General features: G+C 38.7%; 1 protein-coding gene across 1 annotated transcript in view; it reads right to left on the bottom strand.

Annotated features, from left to right (window-relative positions):
* Positions 1–4,290: 4,290 nt before the first annotated feature.
* LOC123747606 (trichohyalin-like) overlaps positions 4,291–21,297 on the bottom strand; it is a 47,199-nt gene continuing 30,192 nt past the window's right edge. The window contains exon 2 of the mRNA XM_069335244.1: positions 4,291–5,247. Within this exon, the coding sequence (XP_069191345.1) occupies positions 4,291–5,247 (957 nt within the window). The remainder of the gene's footprint in view (positions 5,248–21,297) is intronic.

Raw genomic sequence — 21,297 nt, forward strand, 5'->3', positions numbered from 1 at the left:
AAGGTCTTTTGGAGGTGGGCGCCCAGTGTAGTTATAGAGTTTGGGTGGCCACGGGTACCTGGGAGTGCTCAATACCAATCAGCTTGACAGAAAATAATCAACATCGATGTTTATCTTTGAATTGCAGGTAAAAGAGGTCACGTTCCCTTTCCAACAACCATTCTCTGATTCTTAGTGTTGATATGTTCTTCCTCACAACACACCGATGACTTGAAGTCGTGGTTGCTCAGAACCCTAGGATTTTCAGAGGACAACGCGGTGATGGGCCTGTTAATAGCAGTAGCGTCGGCACCGATGTTTAGTATGCTAACTAGCTCTTATTGTTATTATATGTATAATTATTATTATTATTACTATTGCTATTATTATTAATAATATTAATATTGTTATTGTATTATCTGTTATATATATCTTAGCATTTTCATAATATAACATAAACTTCATAATATATTTTCATCTACATGTCAACACAAGAACATGCGTTACAGCTGTGCGTAAGAAAATTCATGTTTTCAAAAACTCAAAAACTTTTCGTCTTTCAACACATTATCAAGGAATATTGTTTTTCAACATACAGTTGATTTTGTAAAAAAAATTAAATGTAGTATCACGCTGTCTCCAAACGCTATTCAAAAGTCTTTATACAAAATTGTTGTTTAAGTGCTGCGAGCATCCTGCTAGCAAAAACTGATTGCAAAGCAGTGCATAATAAAAATTCCATTGAAATAAAGACTTCTAATGTAACCAACAACGACCATGTTTTTTACTCTGGGTTTAAAAGTATTGCCAGAAAGTTTTCCATAAATATTTATGTCTATATTTTGTTGTAATACTTTCTTAACATCACTATTGGAAGCTAATACATGGTTGAACTAAAAACTGATACTAAGATGGTAGTCGGACTGGTGACAAATTGGTTGTAGTAGCACCATCTATGAGATGGGGACGTAGTGAGGTATTATAGCAGAACAGTACCTCTGTCTGGTGGGGGGGGGGGGGGGGGGAGACGTAGTGAGGCAGTGTACCATAATAGTACAAATAAAGCTCGTTTGTGGCTGGAATAATTTTTCACTAACTATCACCATCAACATTTCACAAAGACCGTCTATTTGCCATTACTCTGCCTCTCCTGTCAGTCTGCATCATTATCTTGTTTCACTCAACATCTGAGGAAATTCCTGCATGTGAAGGAAATAATTTTCTCGTGTATCCTCACCTATCTTTCCTATAACTTCCGCTAAAGATTTTTCTAAAGAGATTACGAGGTCTTTTTATTCGAAATCCTATATATTTTATCCTCTTTATATATTTTTACCATGGTGTTTGCCAATGAATGTGAAAATGCGAGTATATATAAACTTTTATGTATTTGGGCACATAATATACTTGAACCGTAAAAACTGTTTGAAACGTTTTACGTTCTGGTTTTGATGCTCCGCAGTGCACGTATTTGAATAGATATATATCAACTGTTTTAAATTAACTATTACGTAAAAACATAATGAAAATAAAAAATTTAAGCATGAGCACTGAAAAATAAAGACGATATCAGCATGCTGCGCCGTGGACATAATCCCAAAGTCCTCCAGACTTAGCCAGGAGTTATTCAAGTAAGCTTACGAGTATCATCCGTAGAAGAGGAAAAAGATTCGCTAACTTTTAACTTTCTACCTTGGCTCAGAGAGCAGGATTTGGTTAACGTCTTGAGAGACAATGACATGGAGAGGCAGAAAGTCAGACAGACAGAAAGGAAAGCCGAAACAAAGAAATATATCGAGAGACCGATAAATGAATTATATACAAATAGACAGAGAGCAGTAATCAGAAACATACAGGCAGAGATGGAGAGACAGATACAGAGATAATGAGAAAGACGGATACAGCGACACATACATAGACAGAGAAACAGAGACGCATGCGTCTAGTCTCCTTCAATTTTGCAGGTTGAATGGTTTGGGGTACAGGGTCGGTATTATTGGACTTATTATTCGTCAGGGTCCGAGACAGCAGTGTAGCAACCCGTTCTCGCACTTTCTTATAGGTAATAATGGCTTATTAAATAAGTGCATATGTGACATACTAATTTATTGTGAATATTTTAGTTTACCTTGAAAAGCTTTATAGAAAACACCGACTTTACCTAACCTTCTTAGTATCTTAAGATTAGCATCTTATTGCTTTGTAATTACAATTATTATTTAACCTATACCTATAATTTGTTAAGTAATAATTGTAATTAAGAAGCAATAAGATGCTTATCTTAAGATACTAAAAAGGTTAGGTAAGTCGGTGTTTTCTATAAAGCTTATCAAGGTAAACTAAAATATTCACAATAAATTAATATGTCACATATGCATTTATTTAATAAGCCAATATTGACTATTGTTACGGCCCTATTGGGTCGCAACTGGGTTCTTCTCTGATGTTATTAGAGTTTGGGTATCCGGCCCCAAGCTAGTAGTGGCTTTCAAGGGGTGCATTCCATAACGCAAGTTAAATTAAAGGGGAAGGGATACAAATGCACTGCTTTTGTATATATATTGGTAACACCACCATAAATATATCACAGTCACATGCGGGGTTGCTATAACTACACTTATTATATACAAATTAGTCTTCCTCTGAAGACACAGGATGCTCCACGGTGCTCAAGATGAGTAGCCCTGGTTCTCTTCGTCGTGGCCCACGATGAATCCTCTGATTCTCTCAGCGAATCTACCCTGGCTACAGGCCAGCCAAATCACAGTCCCACTGGGTGCACTGTCGTGGAGGCCTTCAACCACAAATCCAGCCTGTAGCTGGCAGGTTCCGATCAGCTCCACTGTGTAGGCTACTCCACGACCGATACTAGGGTTGCGAGCCCTAGGCAGGAGCCTCGTGCGATTCCTCAGATCACTCTCCTCTCTCCACACCACAGTGGGTAGTCTCTTCCACCAGCCAGCCCCCAGATAAGACGATTCCTGGTACTGCCACGTCACAGGCAGGCTAACACACTCAACAGTGTTCGTCCGACGGGTGACTTCACAGCTTCTGCAGCAAACACATGGAGAGACTTTGGCTGCCATGGGTAGACTCATCCACCGTCCAATCCAGCAGTCCCAGGTCGACTCTGTAATCAGACACGTCATCAGTACTAGGGACACTCTAGGGCACCTCACTTACAGGCTTAGACACAAACGCCCACCTATCCACTCCATAGATGGCGTTGCTGTCTAAGCGCCACCTCACCAGAGGTCAGCAGCGGCTATGTTATGAGCTGATCAAGACGGGAATCCAGCACCTGTGGCGAGTATATCCTGTCCTCACTAGATGGCGCTGTCCATTTGGAGGGAGTTTCGGGAGCAGACTGGCAGATGGCGTTGTCGTCACTGCTCCGTGCTAGGACGCTGGACTCGGGTCCGTAACAACTATAAGAAAGTGCGAGAACGGGTTGGTGTAGTAGAGTCAGTAGTGACTCTCCTGTTACGAATTAGGTGAAAGATGATACGATGATTCCCTAGATTTCGTAACTAAAAAATTATGAACAGGAATTCAGTATTACATTTCCTGAGACACAAAGAGAAAAAGATAAAGGTGAGAAAAGGAAGAAGGGAGGTGAGAGGCGATGTTTGAAGAGAGGGAAATGAAAAGGAGGAGAGGGAGGATGTTTGAAGAGAGAAATAAAAAGGAGGAGAGGGAGGATGTTTGAAGAGAGGGAAATAAAAAGGAGGAGAGGGAGGATGTTTGAAGAGAGGGGAAAGAGAGAGGTAGATAAATCTCTGAGGTGCAGTGGTAAAACACGAAGAGTGCTGTTCGTCGCACTCTTCGTAGCACCTCTTGTGCTGCTCGTCCCACTCTCTTGTGCTGCTTTTCGCTCTCTCTTGTGTTGCTCGTCCCACTCTCTTGTGCTGCTCGTCCCACTCACTTGTGCTGATTTTCGCTCTCTCTTGTGTTGCTCGTCGCTCTCTCTTGTGTTGCTCGTCGCTCTCTCTTGTGTTGTTCGTCGCTCTCTCTTGTGTTGCTCGTCGCTCTCTCTTGTGTTGCTCGTCGCTCTCTCTTGTGTTGCTCGTCGCTCTCTCTTGTGTTGCTCGTCGCTCTCTCTTGTGTTGCTCGTCGCTCTCTCTTGTGTTGCTCGTCCCACTCTCTTGTGCTGCTCTTCGCTCTCTCTTGTGTTGCTCGTCGCTCTCTCTTGTGTTGCTCGTCCCTCTCTCTTGTGCTGCTCGTCCCACTCTCTTGTGTTGCTCGTCGCTCTCTTGTGTTGCTCGTCGCTCTCTCTTGTGTTGCTCGTCGCTCTCTCTTGTGTTGCTCGTCCTACTCTCTTGTGCTGCTCGTCGCTCTCTCTTGTGTTGCTCGTCCCACTCTCTTGGGCTGCTCGTCCCACTCTCTTGTGTTGCTCGTCGCTCTCTCTTGTGTTGCTCGTCGCTCTCTCTTGTGCTGCTCTTCGCTCTCTCTTGTGTTGCTCGTCCCACTCTCTTGTGCTGCTCGTCCTACTCTCTTGTGCTGCTCGTCCCACTCTCTTGTGTTGCTCGTCGCTCTCTCTTGTGTTGCTCGTCGCTCTCTCTTGTGTTGCTCGTCGCTATCTCTTGTGTTGCTCGTCGCTCTCTCTTGTGTTGCTCGTCCCACTCTCTTGTGCTGCTCTTCGCTCTCTCTTGTGTTGCTCGTCGCTCTCTCTTGTGTTGCTCGTCCAACTCTCTTGTGCTGCTCTTCGCTCTCTCTTGTGTTGCTCGTCGCTCTCTCTTGTGTTGCTCGTCCCTCTCTCTTGTGCTGCTCTTCGCTCTCTCTTGTGTTGCTCGTCCCACTTTCTTGTGTTGCTCGTCGCTCTCTCTTGTGCTGCTCTTCGCTCTCTCTTGTGTTGCTCGTCCCACTCTCTTGTGTTGCTCGTCCCACTCTCTTGTGTTGCTCGTCGCTCTCTCTTGTGTTGCTCGTCGCTCTCTCTTGTGTTGCTCGTCGCTCTCTCTTGTGTTGCTCGTCGCACTCTCTTGTGTTGCTCGTCGCTCTCTCTTGTGTTGCTCGTCGCTCTCTCTTGTGTTGCTCGTCGCACTCTCTTGTGTTGCTCGTCGCTCTCTCTTGTGTTGCTCGTCCTACTCTCTTGTGTTGCTCGTCCCACTCTCTTGTGTTGCTCGTCGCTCTCTCTTGTGTTGCTCGTCCCACTCTCTTGTGTTGCTCGTCGCTCTCTCTTGTGTTGCTCGTCGCTCTCTCTTGTGTTGCTCGTCGCTCTCTCTTGTGCTGCTCGTCCCACTTTCTTGTGTTGCTCGTCACACTCTGGTACTATTCGTCACACTCTGGTACTATTCGTCACACTCTGGTACTATTCGTCACACTCTGGTACTATTCGTCACACTCTGGTACTATTCGTCACACTCTGGTACTATTCGTCACACTCTGGTACTATTCGTCACACTTTGGTACTATTCGTCACACTCTGGTACTATTCGTCACACTCTGGTACTATTCGTCACACTCTGGTACTATTCGTCACACTCTGGTACTATTCGTCACACTCTGGTACTATTCGTCACACTTTGGTACTATTCGTCACACTCTGGTACTATTCGTCTCACTCTGGTACTATTCGTCACACTCCGGTAATGTTCGTCACACTCTGGTACTATTCGTCACACTCTGGTAATGTTCGTCACACTCTGGTACTATTCGTCACACTCTGGTACTATTCGTCACACTCTGGTACTATTCGTCACACTCTGGTAATGTTCGTCACACTCTGGTAATGTTCGTCACACTCTGGTAATGTTCGTCTCTCTATTAATATTCGTCACACTCTGGTACTATTCGTCACACTCTGGTACTATTCGTCACACTCTGGTACTATTCGTCACACTCTGGTACTATTCGTCACACTCTGGTAATGTTCGTCTCTCTATTAATATTCGTCACACTCTGGTATTGCTCTACTAACAATCAACGATTACTTGCTCTTGCTTTTATGTGCTCATCTAACACAACGCCCAGACCCTCACCTCCTCGCAGATAGAAAATATTATCTGCATATTCTTCCCCTTTTTCTCATCCTCACTAAGTTGTCTACGTTCACGATAAAGGTAAGCAGACGCGACTGTTTTGAATAATAATACGTTCTTACCAGCGCCTCCGCGATATTGCTGTCTCTTCCTCGGCCATGTTGACAAAATCAATATTGAAAGTGGTGCTCAACTCTTTTAAAACTCAAAACTTAAAGAAGTTTTGTTTAGTAATATAAAGGTTATTTTTGGGGGTAGACTTGGTCTGTCTGGAGCAGCAACGGTCACGTGTTTTCCCAGGTCCAATTTCATTTCATGTCGGTCCATCTGAACCCCAATTTTTATATATAAAGATATATATATATATATATATATATATATATATATATATATATATATATATATATATATATATATATATATATATATATATATATATATATATATATATATATATATATGTCGTACCTAATAGCCAGAACGCACTTCTCAGCCTAATATGCAAGGTCCGATTTGCCTAATAAGCCAAGTTTTCATGAATTAATGTTTTTTCGACTGCCTAACCTACCTAACCTAACCTAACCTAGCTTTTTCGGCTACCTAACCTAACCTAACCTATAAAGATAGGTTAGGTTAGGTTAGGTAGGGTTGGTTAGGTTCTGTCATATATCTACGTTAATTTTAATTCCAATAAAAAAAATTGACCTCATACATAATGAAATGGGTAGCTTTATCATTTCAAAAGAAAAAAATTTGAGAAAATATATTAATTCAGGAAAACTTGACTTATTAGGCAAATCGGGCCTTGCATAGTAGGCCGAGTACAACGTTCTGGCTACTAGGTACAACATATATATATATATATATATATACAATCTTTGGACAACACCCACCAGTGGGACTCGAACCCAGAAAGCACAACTACCTTCCAGTAGCTGGCATAACTAGTATGCTTTAACCCACTACGCCATCAGACCTTACAAAAGAAGTAGATAGTTCGAGATATATATCTCAAACATCTCTACCTCCCGAAGGCACCAGATGAGTGAGGGGTCAGTCTGCATTTTTCGTCAAGCCACTGTCAATGTGAGAGAACTCGTGTCCAGCTTATAAGCCTATACTTGCATAAACCACAAGTGAAGATAAACAATCTTTGGACAACACCCACCAGTGGGACTCGAACCCAGAAAGCACAACTACCTTCCAGTAACTGGCATAACTAGTATGCTTTAACCCACTACGCCATCAGACCTTACAAAAGAAGTAGATAGTTCGAGATATATATCTCAAACATCTCTACCTCCCGAAGGCACCAGATGAGTGAGGGGTCAGTCTGCATTTTTCGTCAAGCCACTGTCAATGTGAGAGAACTCGTGTCCAGCTTATAAGCCTATACTTGCATAAACCACAAGTGAAGATAAACAATCTTTGGACAACACCCACCAGTGGGACTCGAACCCAGAAAGCACAACTACCTTCCAGTAGCTGGCATAACTAGTATGCTTTAACCCACTACGCCATCAGACCTTACAAAAGAAGTAGATAGTTCGAGATATATATCTCAAACATCTCTACCTCCCGAAGGCACCAGATGAGTGAGGGGTCAGTCTGCATTTTTCGTCAAGCCACTGTCAATGTGAGAGAACTCGTGTCCAGCTTATAAGCCTATACTTGCATAAACCACAAGTGAAGATAAACAATCTTTGGACAACACCCACCAGTGGGACTTGAACCCAGAAAGCACAACTACCTTCCAGTAGTTGGCATAACTAGTATGCTTTAACCCACTACGCCATCAGACCTTACAAAAGAAGTAGATAGTTCGAGATATATATCTCAAACATCTCTACCTCCCGAAGGCACCAGATGAGTGAGGGGTCAGTCTGCATTTTTCGTCAAGCCACTGTCAATGTGAGAGAACTCGTGTCCAGCTTATAAGCCTATACTTGCATAAACCACAAGTGAAGATAAACAATCTTTGGACAACACCCACCAGTGGGACTCGAACCCAGAAAGCACAACTACCTTCCAGTAGCTGGCATAACTAGTATGCTTTAACCCACTACGCCATCAGACCTTACAAAAGAAGTAGATAGTTCGAGATATATATCTCAAACATCTCTACCTCCCGAAGGCACCAGATGAGTGAGGGGTCAGTCTGCATTTTTCGTCAAGCCACTGTCAATGTGAGAGAACTCGTGTCCAGCTTATAAGCCTATACTTGCATAAACCACAAGTGAAGATAAACAATCTTTGGACAACACCCACCAGTGGGACTCGAACCCAGAAAGCACAACTACCTTCCAGTAGCTGGCATAACTAGTATGCTTTAACCCACTACGCCATCAGACCTTACAAAAGAAGTAGATAGTTCGAGATATATATCTCAAACATCTCTACCTCCCGAAGGCACCAGATGAGTGAGGGGTCAGTCTGCATTTTTCGTCTGCTACTGGAAGGTAGTTGTGCTTTCTGGGTTCGAGTCCCACTGGTGGGTGTTGTCCAAAGATTGTTTATCTTCACTTGTGGTTTATGCAAGTATAGGCTTATAAGCTGGACACGAGTTCTCTCACATTGACAGTGGCTTGACGAAAAATGCAGACTGACCCCTCACTCATCTGGTGCCTTCGGGAGGTAGAGATGTTTGAGATATATATCTCGAACTATCTACTTCTTTTGTAAGGTCTGATGGCGTAGTGGGTTAAAGCATACTAGTTATGCCAGCTACTGGAAGGTAGTTGTGCTTTCTGGGTTCGAGTCCCACTGGTGGGTGTTGTCCAAAGATTGTTTATCTTCACTTGTGGTTTATGCAAGTATAGGCTTATAAGCTGGACACGAGTTCTCTCACATTGACAGTGGCTTGACGAAAAATGCAGACTGACCCCTCACTCATCTGGTGCCTTCGGGAGGTAGAGATGTTTGAGATATATATCTCGAACTATCTACTTCTTTTGTAAGGTCTGATGGCGTAGTGGGTTAAAGCATACTAGTTATGCCAGCTACTGGAAGGTAGTTGTGCTTTCTGGGTTCGAGTCCCACTGGTGGGTGTTGTCCAAAGATTGTTTATCTTCACTTGTGGTTTATGCAAGTATAGGCTTATAAGCTGGACACGAGTTCTCTCACATTGACAGTGGCTTGACGAAAAATGCAGACTGACCCCTCACTCATCTGGTGCCTTCGGGAGGTAGAGATGTTTGAGATATATATCTCGAACTATCTACTTCTTTTGTAAGGTCTGATGGCGTAGTGGGTTAAAGCATACTAGTTATGCCAGCTACTGGAAGGTAGTTGTGCTTTCTGGGTTCGAGTCCCACTGGTGGGTGTTGTCCAAAGATTGTTTATCTTCACTTGTGGTTTATGCAAGTATAGGCTTATAAGCTGGACACGAGTTCTCTCACATTGACAGTGGCTTGACGAAAAATGCAGACTGACCCCTCACTCATCTGGTGCCTTCGGGAGGTAGAGATGTTTGAGATATATATCTCGAACTATCTACTTCTTTTGTAAGGTCTGATGGCGTAGTGGGTTAAAGCATACTAGTTATGCCAGCTACTGAAAGGTAGTTGTGCTTTCTGGGTTCGAGTCCCACTGGTGGGTGTTGTCCAAAGATTGTTTATCTTCACTTGTGGTTTATGCAAGTATAGGCTTATAAGCTGGACACGAGTTCTCTCACATTGACAGTGGCTTGACGAAAAATGCAGACTGACCCCTCACTCATCTGGTGCCTTCGGGAGGTAGAGATGTTTGAGATATATATCTCGAACTATCTACTTCTTTTGTAAGGTCTGATGGCGTAGTGGGTTAAAGCATACTAGTTATGCCAGCTACTGGAAGGTAGTTGTGCTTTCTGGGTTCGAGTCCCACTGGTGGGTGTTGTCCAAAGATTGTTTATCTTCACTTGTGGTTTATGCAAGTATAGGCTTATAAGCTGGACACGAGTTCTCTCACATTGACAGTGGCTTGACGAAAAATGCAGACTGACCCCTCACTCATCTGGTGCCTTCGGGAGGTAGAGATGTTTGAGATATATATCTCGAACTATCTACTTCTTTTGTAAGGTCTGATGGCGTAGTGGGTTAAAGCATACTAGTTATGCCAGCTACTGGAAGGTAGTTGTGCTTTCTGGGTTCGAGTCCCACTGGTGGGTGTTGTCCAAAGATTGTTTATCTTCACTTGTGGTTTATGCAAGTATAGGCTTATAAGCTGGACACGAGTTCTCTCACATTGACAGTGGCTTGACGAAAAATGCAGACTGACCCCTCACTCATCTGGTGCCTTCGGGAGGTAGAGATGTTTGAGATATATATCTCGAACTATCTACTTCTTTTGTAAGGTCTGATGGCGTAGTGGGTTAAAGCATACTAGTTATGCCAGCTACTGGAAGGTAGTTGTGCTTTCTGGGTTCGAGTCCCACTGGTGGGTGTTGTCCAAAGATTGTTTATCTTCACTTGTGGTTTATGCAAGTATAGGCTTATAAGCTGGACACGAGTTCTCTCACATTGACAGTGGCTTGACGAAAAATGCAGACTGACCCCTCACTCATCTGGTGCCTTCGGGAGGTAGAGATGTTTGAGATATATATCTCGAACTATCTACTTCTTTTGTAAGGTCTGATGGCGTAGTGGGTTAAAGCATGCTAGTTATGCCAGCTACTGGAAGGTAGTTGTGCTTTCTGGGTTCGAGTCCCACTGGTGGGTGTTGTCCAAAGATTGTTTATCTTCACTTGTGGTTTATGCAAGTATAGGCTTATAAGCTGGACACGAGTTCTCTCACATTGACAGTGGCTTGACGAAAAATGCAGACTGACCCCTCACTCATCTGGTGCCTTCGGGAGGTAGAGATGTTTGAGATATATATCTCGAACTATCTACTTCTTTTGTAAGGTCTGATGGCGTAGTGGGTTAAAGCATACTAGTTATGCCAGCTACTGGAAGGTAGTTGTGCTTTCTGGGTTCGAGTCCCACTGGTGGGTGTTGTCCAAAGATTGTTTATCTTCACTTGTGGTTTATGCAAGTATAGGCTTATATATATATATATATATATATATATATATATATATATATATATATATATATATATATATATATATATATATATATATATATATATATGTCGTACCTAATAGCCAGAACGCACTTTTCAGCCTACTATGCAAGGCCCGATTTGCCTAATAAGCCAAGTTTTCCTGAATTAATATATTTTCTCTATTTTTTTTCTTATGAAATGATAAAGCTATCCATTTCATTATGAATGAGGTCAATTTTTTTTTATTGCAATTAAAATTAACGTAGATATATGACCGAACCTAACCAACCCTACCTAACCTAACCTAACCTATCTTTATAAGTTAGGTTAGGTTAGGTAGCCGAAAAAGTTAGGTTAGGTTAGGTTAGGTAGGTTAGGTAGTCGAAAAACAATTAATTCATGAAAACTTGGCTTATTAGGCAAATCGGGCCTTGCATAGTAGGCATAGAAGTGCGTTCTGGCTACTAGGTACGACATATATATATATATATATATATATATATATATATATATATATATATATATATATATATATATATATATATATATATATATATATATATATATATGCGAACAAGCCTGAATGGTCCCCAGGACAATATGCAACTGAAAACTCACACCCCAGAAGTGACTCGAACCCATACTCCCAGAAGCAACGCAACTGGTATGTACAAGACGCCTTAATCCACTTGACCATCACGACCGGACAAAATGAGGTGATAGCCGAGGCTATTTGAACCACCCCACCGCCGGCACTCAGATAGTAATCTTGGGCATAGCATTTTACCAAATCACCTCATTCTTTGGGGCACACGTGAGGAACACAAATGCGAACAAGCCTGAATGGTCCCCAGGACAATATGCAACTGAAAACTCACACCCCAGAAGTGACTCGAACCCATACTCCCAGAAGCAACGCAACTGGTATGTACAAGACGCCTTAATCCACTTGACCATCACGACCGGACAAAATGAGGTGATAGCCGAGGCTATTTGAACCACCCCACCGCCGGCACTCGGATAGTAATCTTGGGCATAGCATTTTACCAAATCACCTCATTCTTTGGGGCACACGTGAGGAACACAAATGCGAACAAGCCTGAATGGTCCCCAGGACAATATGCAACTGAAAACTCACACCCCAGAAGTGACTCGAACCCATACTCCCAGAAGCAACGCAACTGGTATGTACAAGACGCCTTAATCCACTTGACCATCACGACCGGACAAAATGAGGTGATAGCCGAGGCTATTTGAACCACCCCACCGCCGGCACTCGGATAGTAATCTTGGGCATAGCATTTTACCAAAGAATGAGGTGATTTGGTAAAATGCTATGCCCAAGATTACTATCCGAGTGCCGGCGGTGGGGTGGTTCAAATAGCCTCGGCTATCACCTCATTTTGTCCGGTCGTGATGGTCAAGTGGATTAAGGCGTCTTGTACATACCAGTTGCGTTGCTTCTGGGAGTATGGGTTCGAGTCACTTCTGGGGTGTGAGTTTTCAGTTGCATATTGTCCTGGGGACCATTCAGGCTTGTTCGCATTTGTGTTCCTCACGTGTGCCCCAAAGAATGAGGTGATTTGGTAAAATGCTATGCCCAAGATTACTATCCGAGTGCCGGCGGTGGGGTGGTTCAAATAGCCTCGGCTATCACCTCATTTTGTCCGGTCGTGATGGTCAAGTGGATTAAGGCGTCTTGTACATACCAGTTGCGTTGCTTCTGGGAGTATGGGTTCGAGTCACTTCTGGGGTGTGAGTTTTCAGTTATATATATAAATATATATATATATATATATATATATATATATATATATATATATATATATATATATATAAATATATATATATATATATATATATATATATATATATATGTCGTACCTAGTAGCCAGAACTCACTTCTCAGCCTACTATTCAAGGCCCGATTTGCCTAATAAGCCAAGTTTTCCTGAATTAATATATTTACTATAATTTTTTTCTTATGAAATGATAAAGCAACCCTTTTCTCTATGTATGAGGTCAATTTTTTTTATTGGAGTTAAAATTAACAAAGATATATGACCGAACCTAACCAACCCTACCTAACCTAACCTAACCTATATTTATAGGTAAGGTTAGGTTAGGTAGCCAAAAAAAGCTAGGTTAGGTTAGGTTAGGTAGGTTAGGTAGACGAAAAAACATTATTTCATGAAAACTTGGCTTATTAGGCAAATCGGGTCTTGAATAGTAGACTGAGAAGTGCGTTCTGGCTATTAGGTACGACATATATATATATATATATATATATATATATATATATATATATATATATATATATATATATATATATATATATATGTCGTACCTAGTAGCCAGAACGCACTTCTCAGCCTACTATACAAGGCCTGATTTGCCTAATAAGCCAATTTTTCCTGAACTAATATATTTTCTCTAATTTTTTTCTTATGAAATGATAAAGCTACCCATTTCATTATGTATGAGGTCAATATTTTTTTATTGGAGTTAAAATTAACGTAGATATATGACCGAACCTAACCAACCCTACCTAACCTAACCTAACCTATCTTTATAGGTTAGGTTAGGTTAGGTAGCTGAAAAAGTTAGGTTAGGTTAGGTTAGGTAGGTTAGGTCGTCGAAAAACAATTAATACATGAAAACTTGGCTTATTAGGCAAATTGGGCCTTGCATAGTAGGCTGAGAAGTGCGTTCTGGCTATTAGGTACTATATATATATATATATATATATATATATATATATATATATATATATATATATATATATATATATATATATATATATATATATATATATATATATATATATATATATATATATATATATATTTATAAATATATATATATATATATATATATATATATATATATATATATATATTTATATATATATATATATATATATATATATATATATATATATATATATTTATATATATATATATATATATCTATATATATATATATATATATATATATATATATATATATATATATATATATATATTAGTATATTTTGGTAGCAGTCTTTCCTGTAGACATATATTATTAAATATGACCGAAAAAGTAAGATTAATAATTCTAACACGAATTTTCTCAATCTTTCGTACATTTCGCTTCACTGTTGGAGGTAAATAAAAAATCAATTCTCCAAAATTCATTTTTATTTCTAGTCTGACGCGACACGAGCGCGTTTCGTAAAACTTATTACATTTTCAAAGACTTTAGTTCACAAATACACAACTGAATAGAACTTACGCATCTCCGATTTTATATCTACATTTGAGTGAGGTGGAAGGGGTGATGTGGCATTAACACAAGACAGAACAAGATGTGGTATTAATAGGGTATTAATTTCATCAACACAAGACAGAACAAGAGTATTAATAGGGTATTAATTTCATCAACACAAGACAGAACACGAAACAATGGATATTGAATAGAAGTGTTTGTAGAAAGCCTATTGGTCCATATTTCTTGATGCTTCTATATTGGAGCGGAGTCTTGAGGTGGGTAGAATATAGTTGTGCAATAATTGGCTGTTGATTGCTGGTGTTGACTTCTTGATGTGTAGTGCCTCGCAAACGTCAAGCCGCCTGCTATCGCTGTATCTATAGATGATTTCTGTGTTGTTTACTAGGATTTCTCTGGCGATGGTTTGGTTGTGGGAAGAGATTATATGTTCCTTAATGGAGCCCTGTTGCTTATGCATCGTTAAACGCCTAGAAAGAGATGTTGTTGTCTTGCCTATATACTGGGTTTTTTGGAGCTTACAGTCCCCAAGAGGGCATTTGAAGGCATAGACGACGTTGGTCTCTTTTAAAGCGTTCTGCTTTGTGTCTGGAGAGTTTCTCATAAGTAGGCTGGCCGTTTTTCTGGTTTTATAGAAAATCGTCAGTTGTATCCTCTGATTTTTGTCTGTAGGGATAACGTTTCTATTAACAATATCTTTCAGGACCCTTTCCTCCGTTTTATGAGCTGTGGAAAAGAAGTTCCTGTAAAACAGTCTAATAGGTGGTAAAGGTGTTGTGTTAGTTGTCTCTTCAGAGGTTGCATGGCGTTTCACTTTCCTTCTTATGATGTCTTCGACGAAACCATTGGAGAAGCCGTTGTTGACTAGGACCTACCTTACCCTACAGAGTTCTTCGTCGACTTGCTTCCATTCTGAGCTGTGGCTGAGAGCACGGTCGACATATGCGTTAACAACACTCCTTTTGTGCCTGTCTGGGCAGTCGCTGTTGGCATTTAGGCACATTCCTATGTTCGTTTCCTTAGTGTAGACTGCAGTGTGGAAACCTCCGCTCTTTTCCATGACTGTTACATCTAGAAAGGGCAGATTCCCAAGGAAAGGGCAGCTCTGGAAAAGGATCCTCACCCCATCCACCTCACTCAAATGTAGATATAAACAAATCGGAGATGTGTAAGTTCTATTCAGTTGTGTATGGGTAAACTAAAGTCTTTAAAAATGTAATAAATCTTACGAAACGCGCTCAAGTGTCGCGTCAGACTAGAAATAAAAATGAATTTTGGAGAATTGATTTTTGAATTACCACCAACAGTGAAAAGAAATGTACGAAAGATAGAGAAAATTCGTGTTAGAATTATTAATCTTACGTTTTCGGTCATATTTAATAATATATGTCTACAGGAAAGACTGCTACCAAAATATATATATATATATATATATATATATATATATATATATATATATATATATATATATATATATATATATATATATATATATATATATATATATATATATATATATATATATATATATACATATATATATATATATATATATATATATATATATATATATATATATATATATATATATATATATATATATATATATATATATATGTCGTACCTAGTAGCCAGAACGCACTTCTCAGCCTACTATGCATGGCCCGATTTGCCTAATATGCCAAGTTTTCATGAATTAATTGTTTTTCGACTACCTAACCTACCTAACCTAACCTAACCTAACTTTTTCTGATACCTAACCTAACCTAACCTATAAAGATAGGTTAGGTTAGGTTAGGTAGGGTTGGTTAGGTTCGGTCATATATCTACGTTAATTTTAACTCCAATAAAAAAAAATTGATCTCATATATAATGAAATGGGTAGCTTTATTATTTCATAAGAAAAAAATTAGAGAAAATATATTTATTCAGGGAAACTTGGCTTATTAGGCAAATCGGGCCTTGCATAGTAGGCTGAGAAGTGCGTTCTGGCTACTAGGTACGACATATATATATATATATATATATATATATATATATATATATATATATATATATATATATATATATATATATATATATATATATATATATATATATATGTATATATATATATATATATATATATATATATATATATATATATATATATATATATATATATATATATATATATATATATATATATATATATATATATATATATATATATTTTGGTAGCAGTCTTTCCTGTAGACATATATTATTAAATATGACCGAAAACGTAAGATTAATAATTCTAACACGAATTTTCTCTATCTTTCGTACATTTCTTTTCACTGTTGGTGGTAATTCAAAAATCAATTCTCCAAAATTCATTTTTATTTCTAGTCTGACGCGACACTTGAGCGCGTTTCGTAAGATTTATTACATTTTTAAAGACTTTAGTTTACCCATACACAACTGAATAGAACTTACACATCTCCGATTTGTTTATATCTACATTTGAGTGAGGTGGATGGGGTGAGGATCCTTTTCCAGAGCTGCCCTTTCCTTGGGAATCTGCCCTTTCTAGATGTAACAGTCATGGAAAAGAGCGGAGGTTTCCACACTGCAGTCTACACTAAGGAAACGAACATAGGAATGTGCCTAAATGCCAACAGCGACTGCCCAGACAGGCACAAAAGGAGTGTTGTTAACGCATATGTCGACCGTGCTCTCAGCCACAGCTCAGAATGGAAGCAAGTCGACGAAGAACTCTGTAGGGTAAGGTAGGTCCTAGTCAACAACGGCTTCTCCAATGGTTTCGTCGAAGACATCATAAGAAGGAAAGTGAAACGCCATGCAACCTCTGAAGAGACAACTAACACAACACCTTTACCACCTATTAGACTGTTTTACAGGAACTTCTTTTCCACAGCTCATAAAACGGAGGAAAGGGTCCTGAAAGATATTGTTAATAGAAACGTTATCCCTACAGACAAAAATCAGAGGATACAACTGACGATTTTCTATAAAACCAGAAAAACGGCCAGCCTACTTATGAGAAACTCTCCAGACACAAAGCAGAACGCTTTAAAAGAGACCAACGTCGTCTATGCCTTCAAATGCCCTCTTGGGGACTGTAAGCTCCAAAAAACCCAGTATATAGGCAAGACAACAACATCTCTTTCTAGGCGTTTAACGATGCATAAGCAACAGGGCTCCATTAAGGAACATATAATCTCTTCCCACAACCAAACCATCGCCAGAGAAATCCTAGTAAACAACACAGAAATCATCTATAGATACAGCGATAGCAGGCGGCTTGACGTTTGCGAGGCACTACACATCAAGAAGTCAACACCAGCAATCAACAGCCAATTATTGCACAACTATATTCTACCCACCTCAAGACTCCGCTCCAATATAGAAGCATCAAGAAATATGGACCAATAGGCTTTCTACAAACACTTCTATTCAATATCCATTGTTTCGTGTTCTGTCTTGTGTTGATGAAATTAATACCCTATTAATACTCTTGTTCTGTCTTGTGTTGATGAAATTAATACCCTATTAATACCACATCTTGTTCTGTCTTGTGTTAATGCCACATCACCCCTTCCACCTCACTCAAATGTAGATATAAAATCGGAGATGCGTAAGTTCTATTCAGTTGTGTATTTGTGAACTAAAGTCTTTGAAAATGTAATAAGTTTTACGAAACGCGCTCGTGTCGCGTCAGACTAGAAATAAAAATGAATTTTGGAGAATTGATTTTTGATTTACCTCCAACAGTGAAGCGAAATGTACGAAAGATTGAGAAAATTCGTGTTAGAATTATTAATCTTACTTTTTCGGTCATATATATATATATATATATATATATATATATATATATATATATATATATATATATATATATATATATATATTAGTATATTTTGGTAGCAGTCTTTCCTGTAGACATATATTATTAAATATGACCGAAAACGTAAGATTAATAATTCTAACACGAATTTTCTCTATCTTTCATACATTTCTTTTCACTGTTGGTGGTAATTCAAAAATCAATTCTCCAAAATTCATTTTTATTTCTAGTCTGACGCGACACTTGAGCGCGTTTCGTAAGATTTATTACATTTTTAAAGACTTTAGTTTACCCATACACAACTGAATAGAACTTACACATCTCCGATTTGTTTATATCTACATTTGAGTGAGGTGGATGGGGTGAGGTGGCATTAATAGGGTATTAATTTCATCAACACAAGACAGAACACGAAACAATGGGTATTGAATGGAAGTGATTGTAGAAAGCCTATTGGTCCATATTTCTTGATGCTTCTATATTGGAGCGGAGTCTTGAGGTGGGTATTTAGCCAGAGTATTTTGTATGTCGTGAGCAAGGCTCACCTATGTCACAGTAAGGCACAAGTGTGCAGAGCGGGGCTACATAGAGCACTCACGGTATCTATAATTATTATTGGTGTGTGCAGGCACCCGGAGTAATTGATGAATTTTCTGTGTTGATAATGTCTTTCATGAGACTTTAATATGATCATTTAGTGAGAGAATATATATATATATATATATATATATATATATATATATATATATATATATATATATATATATATATATATATATATATATATATATATATATATATATATATATATATATATATATATATATATATATATATATATATATATATATATATAAATGTACCAGTATTTGGTGTTAGGCTATGTGCCCAGTAACTATATTATTACTATTATTGATATCTATGATTTATCTATACATATATATGTCTATGCTTGTGTATTGAATAACCACTCATGTGTGCAGTGATCAATTGAATATTCGCCTACGAAAGGAATTACTGAGAACTCCAGTAATATATACTTGCATTCGTTATCATTAAATGAAGTGCAGAGTGTTATACCATGATAGTGAATTATTGTGTTCATTAATATAGAAATGTTTGATTGAGCTCAAGATCAGTGCAGCGAAGTATTTACGTTCTATTGCTATTGTCGCAGATATTGTGTTGTTTGAACATTTAGTGATCCTTGAGAATTTAAAGAAACAGGCGTCAACAAACAAGTGCAGTAAGAGATCACGCAGTGAGGGGGGCGACTCCCAGCTGATTTTGACATTGACGTGTGGGGGAGCATTGCCAGCTTGGCGAGTTCCTGATTATTTGTGAGAACGAGCGACTTTCGCTTGAAATAGATGTTTGCTTATTGATATAATTATGTGATGTCTTGAGTTTTAAGTAAAACACAAAATACCTTGGCGTTTGTATCATCCCCTCCATATATCTTGTGGCTATATTATACGTGAAAGGAGATAGAGTGATAGAAATAAATACCTGCCTGATAGCAGACCTATTGAGTGTGCTCTTGCCACTGTTACCACAATTCAACAAAACCACTGACATGTTACTTGACACGGGAAACACCAGTTGGCGACCTTGTGGTTAGTAGTAGAGCCTTTTGTTGGGGCGGGCACACAGCAGTTAAGAGAACAAGATGTGTTCTCATTCATTCTCGATCAGCGGCAGGTTGGGATTGACTGGGATACCCTCCTGGCGTACAGTGGCGCCGCGAGGATAGAGTGAAGACCCGCAGGGCTACGGTGAGTGTACTTGGGTATACTGTTACTCGCCCCTCTTACGGTGGACCCCGACAATATATATATATATATATATATATATATATATATGTCGTACCTAGTAGCCAGAACTCACTTCTGAGCCTACTATGCAAGGCCCGATATGCCTAATAAGCCAAGTTTTCATGAATTAATTGCTTTTCGACTACCTAACCTACCTAACCTAACCTAACCTAACTTTTTCGGCTACCCAACCTAACCTAACCTATAAAGATAGGTTAGGTTAGGTTAGGTAGGGTTGGTTAGGTTCAGTCATATATCTACGTTAATTTTAACTCCAATAAAAAAAATTGACCTCTTACATAATGAAATGGGTTGCTTTATCATTTCATAAGAAAAAAAATAGAGAAAATATATTAATTCATGAAAACTTGGCTTATTAGGCAAATCGGGCCTTGCATTGTAGGCTGAAAAGTGAGTTCTGGCTACTAGGTACGACATATATATATATATATATATATATATATATATATATATATATATATTTATATATATATATATATATATATATATATATATATATATATATATATATATATATATATATATATATATATATATATATATATATATATATATATCACTAAGAACTCTTTGACCCGGCCAGGATTCGAACTCTTTGACCCGGCCGGGTCAAAGAGTTCTTAGTGATATATGGCTTGCGCGTTCATGCAGCTTTCTCACATATATATATATATATATATATATATATATATATATATATATATATATATATATATATATATATTTATATATATATACATATATATATATACATATATATATATATATATATATATATATATATATATATATATATATATATATATATATATATATATATATATATATAATATGGGTACCACCTCTGGTGCAATTGTAGGGACCCACAGCCTCGAAGAAGAAAATAAACAGTACTTAGAGAAAAACCTTGTGGATTCTCAGATACACTTTAATCTTTTCTTCTCCAACCACCCCTATTATTTTTTATATATATTTTGTTTAATGATATTTTTTTTACTGCTACAGTTTACAGAGAACACACATATATATAATAATCAGTGTTCGAAGACCTTATCCAGCTCCTCGGAGGTTGGGTGCATACCCAGGATACAGCACGCATTTCATCTCTGAACTGCGACACTGAGGCGCTGGAACAGGAAACTGGCCGCTCATGGGTCTTTAGTTTTCCCAATGAGTTCCTCGACCAGCTCCTTAAAGAACTTCAGTGCACATTTACCGCAGGCTTCCAGAGTCTCAGAGCCTATCGACACGAACCTGAAACAACATTTTAGATCTCTATACTTGTTGGTTTTCTGGGTCTCCCTGAAGGTAGCTGCGCCACCTCCCTCAACTGTACTGTAAGGTAAATAGGTATCAGCCAATGTAGATGCTCACATGTAAT

Source organism: Procambarus clarkii, chromosome 4 (assembly GCF_040958095.1).
Source record: "Procambarus clarkii isolate CNS0578487 chromosome 4, FALCON_Pclarkii_2.0, whole genome shotgun sequence".
Taxonomy (NCBI): Eukaryota; Metazoa; Arthropoda; class Malacostraca; order Decapoda; family Cambaridae; genus Procambarus; species Procambarus clarkii.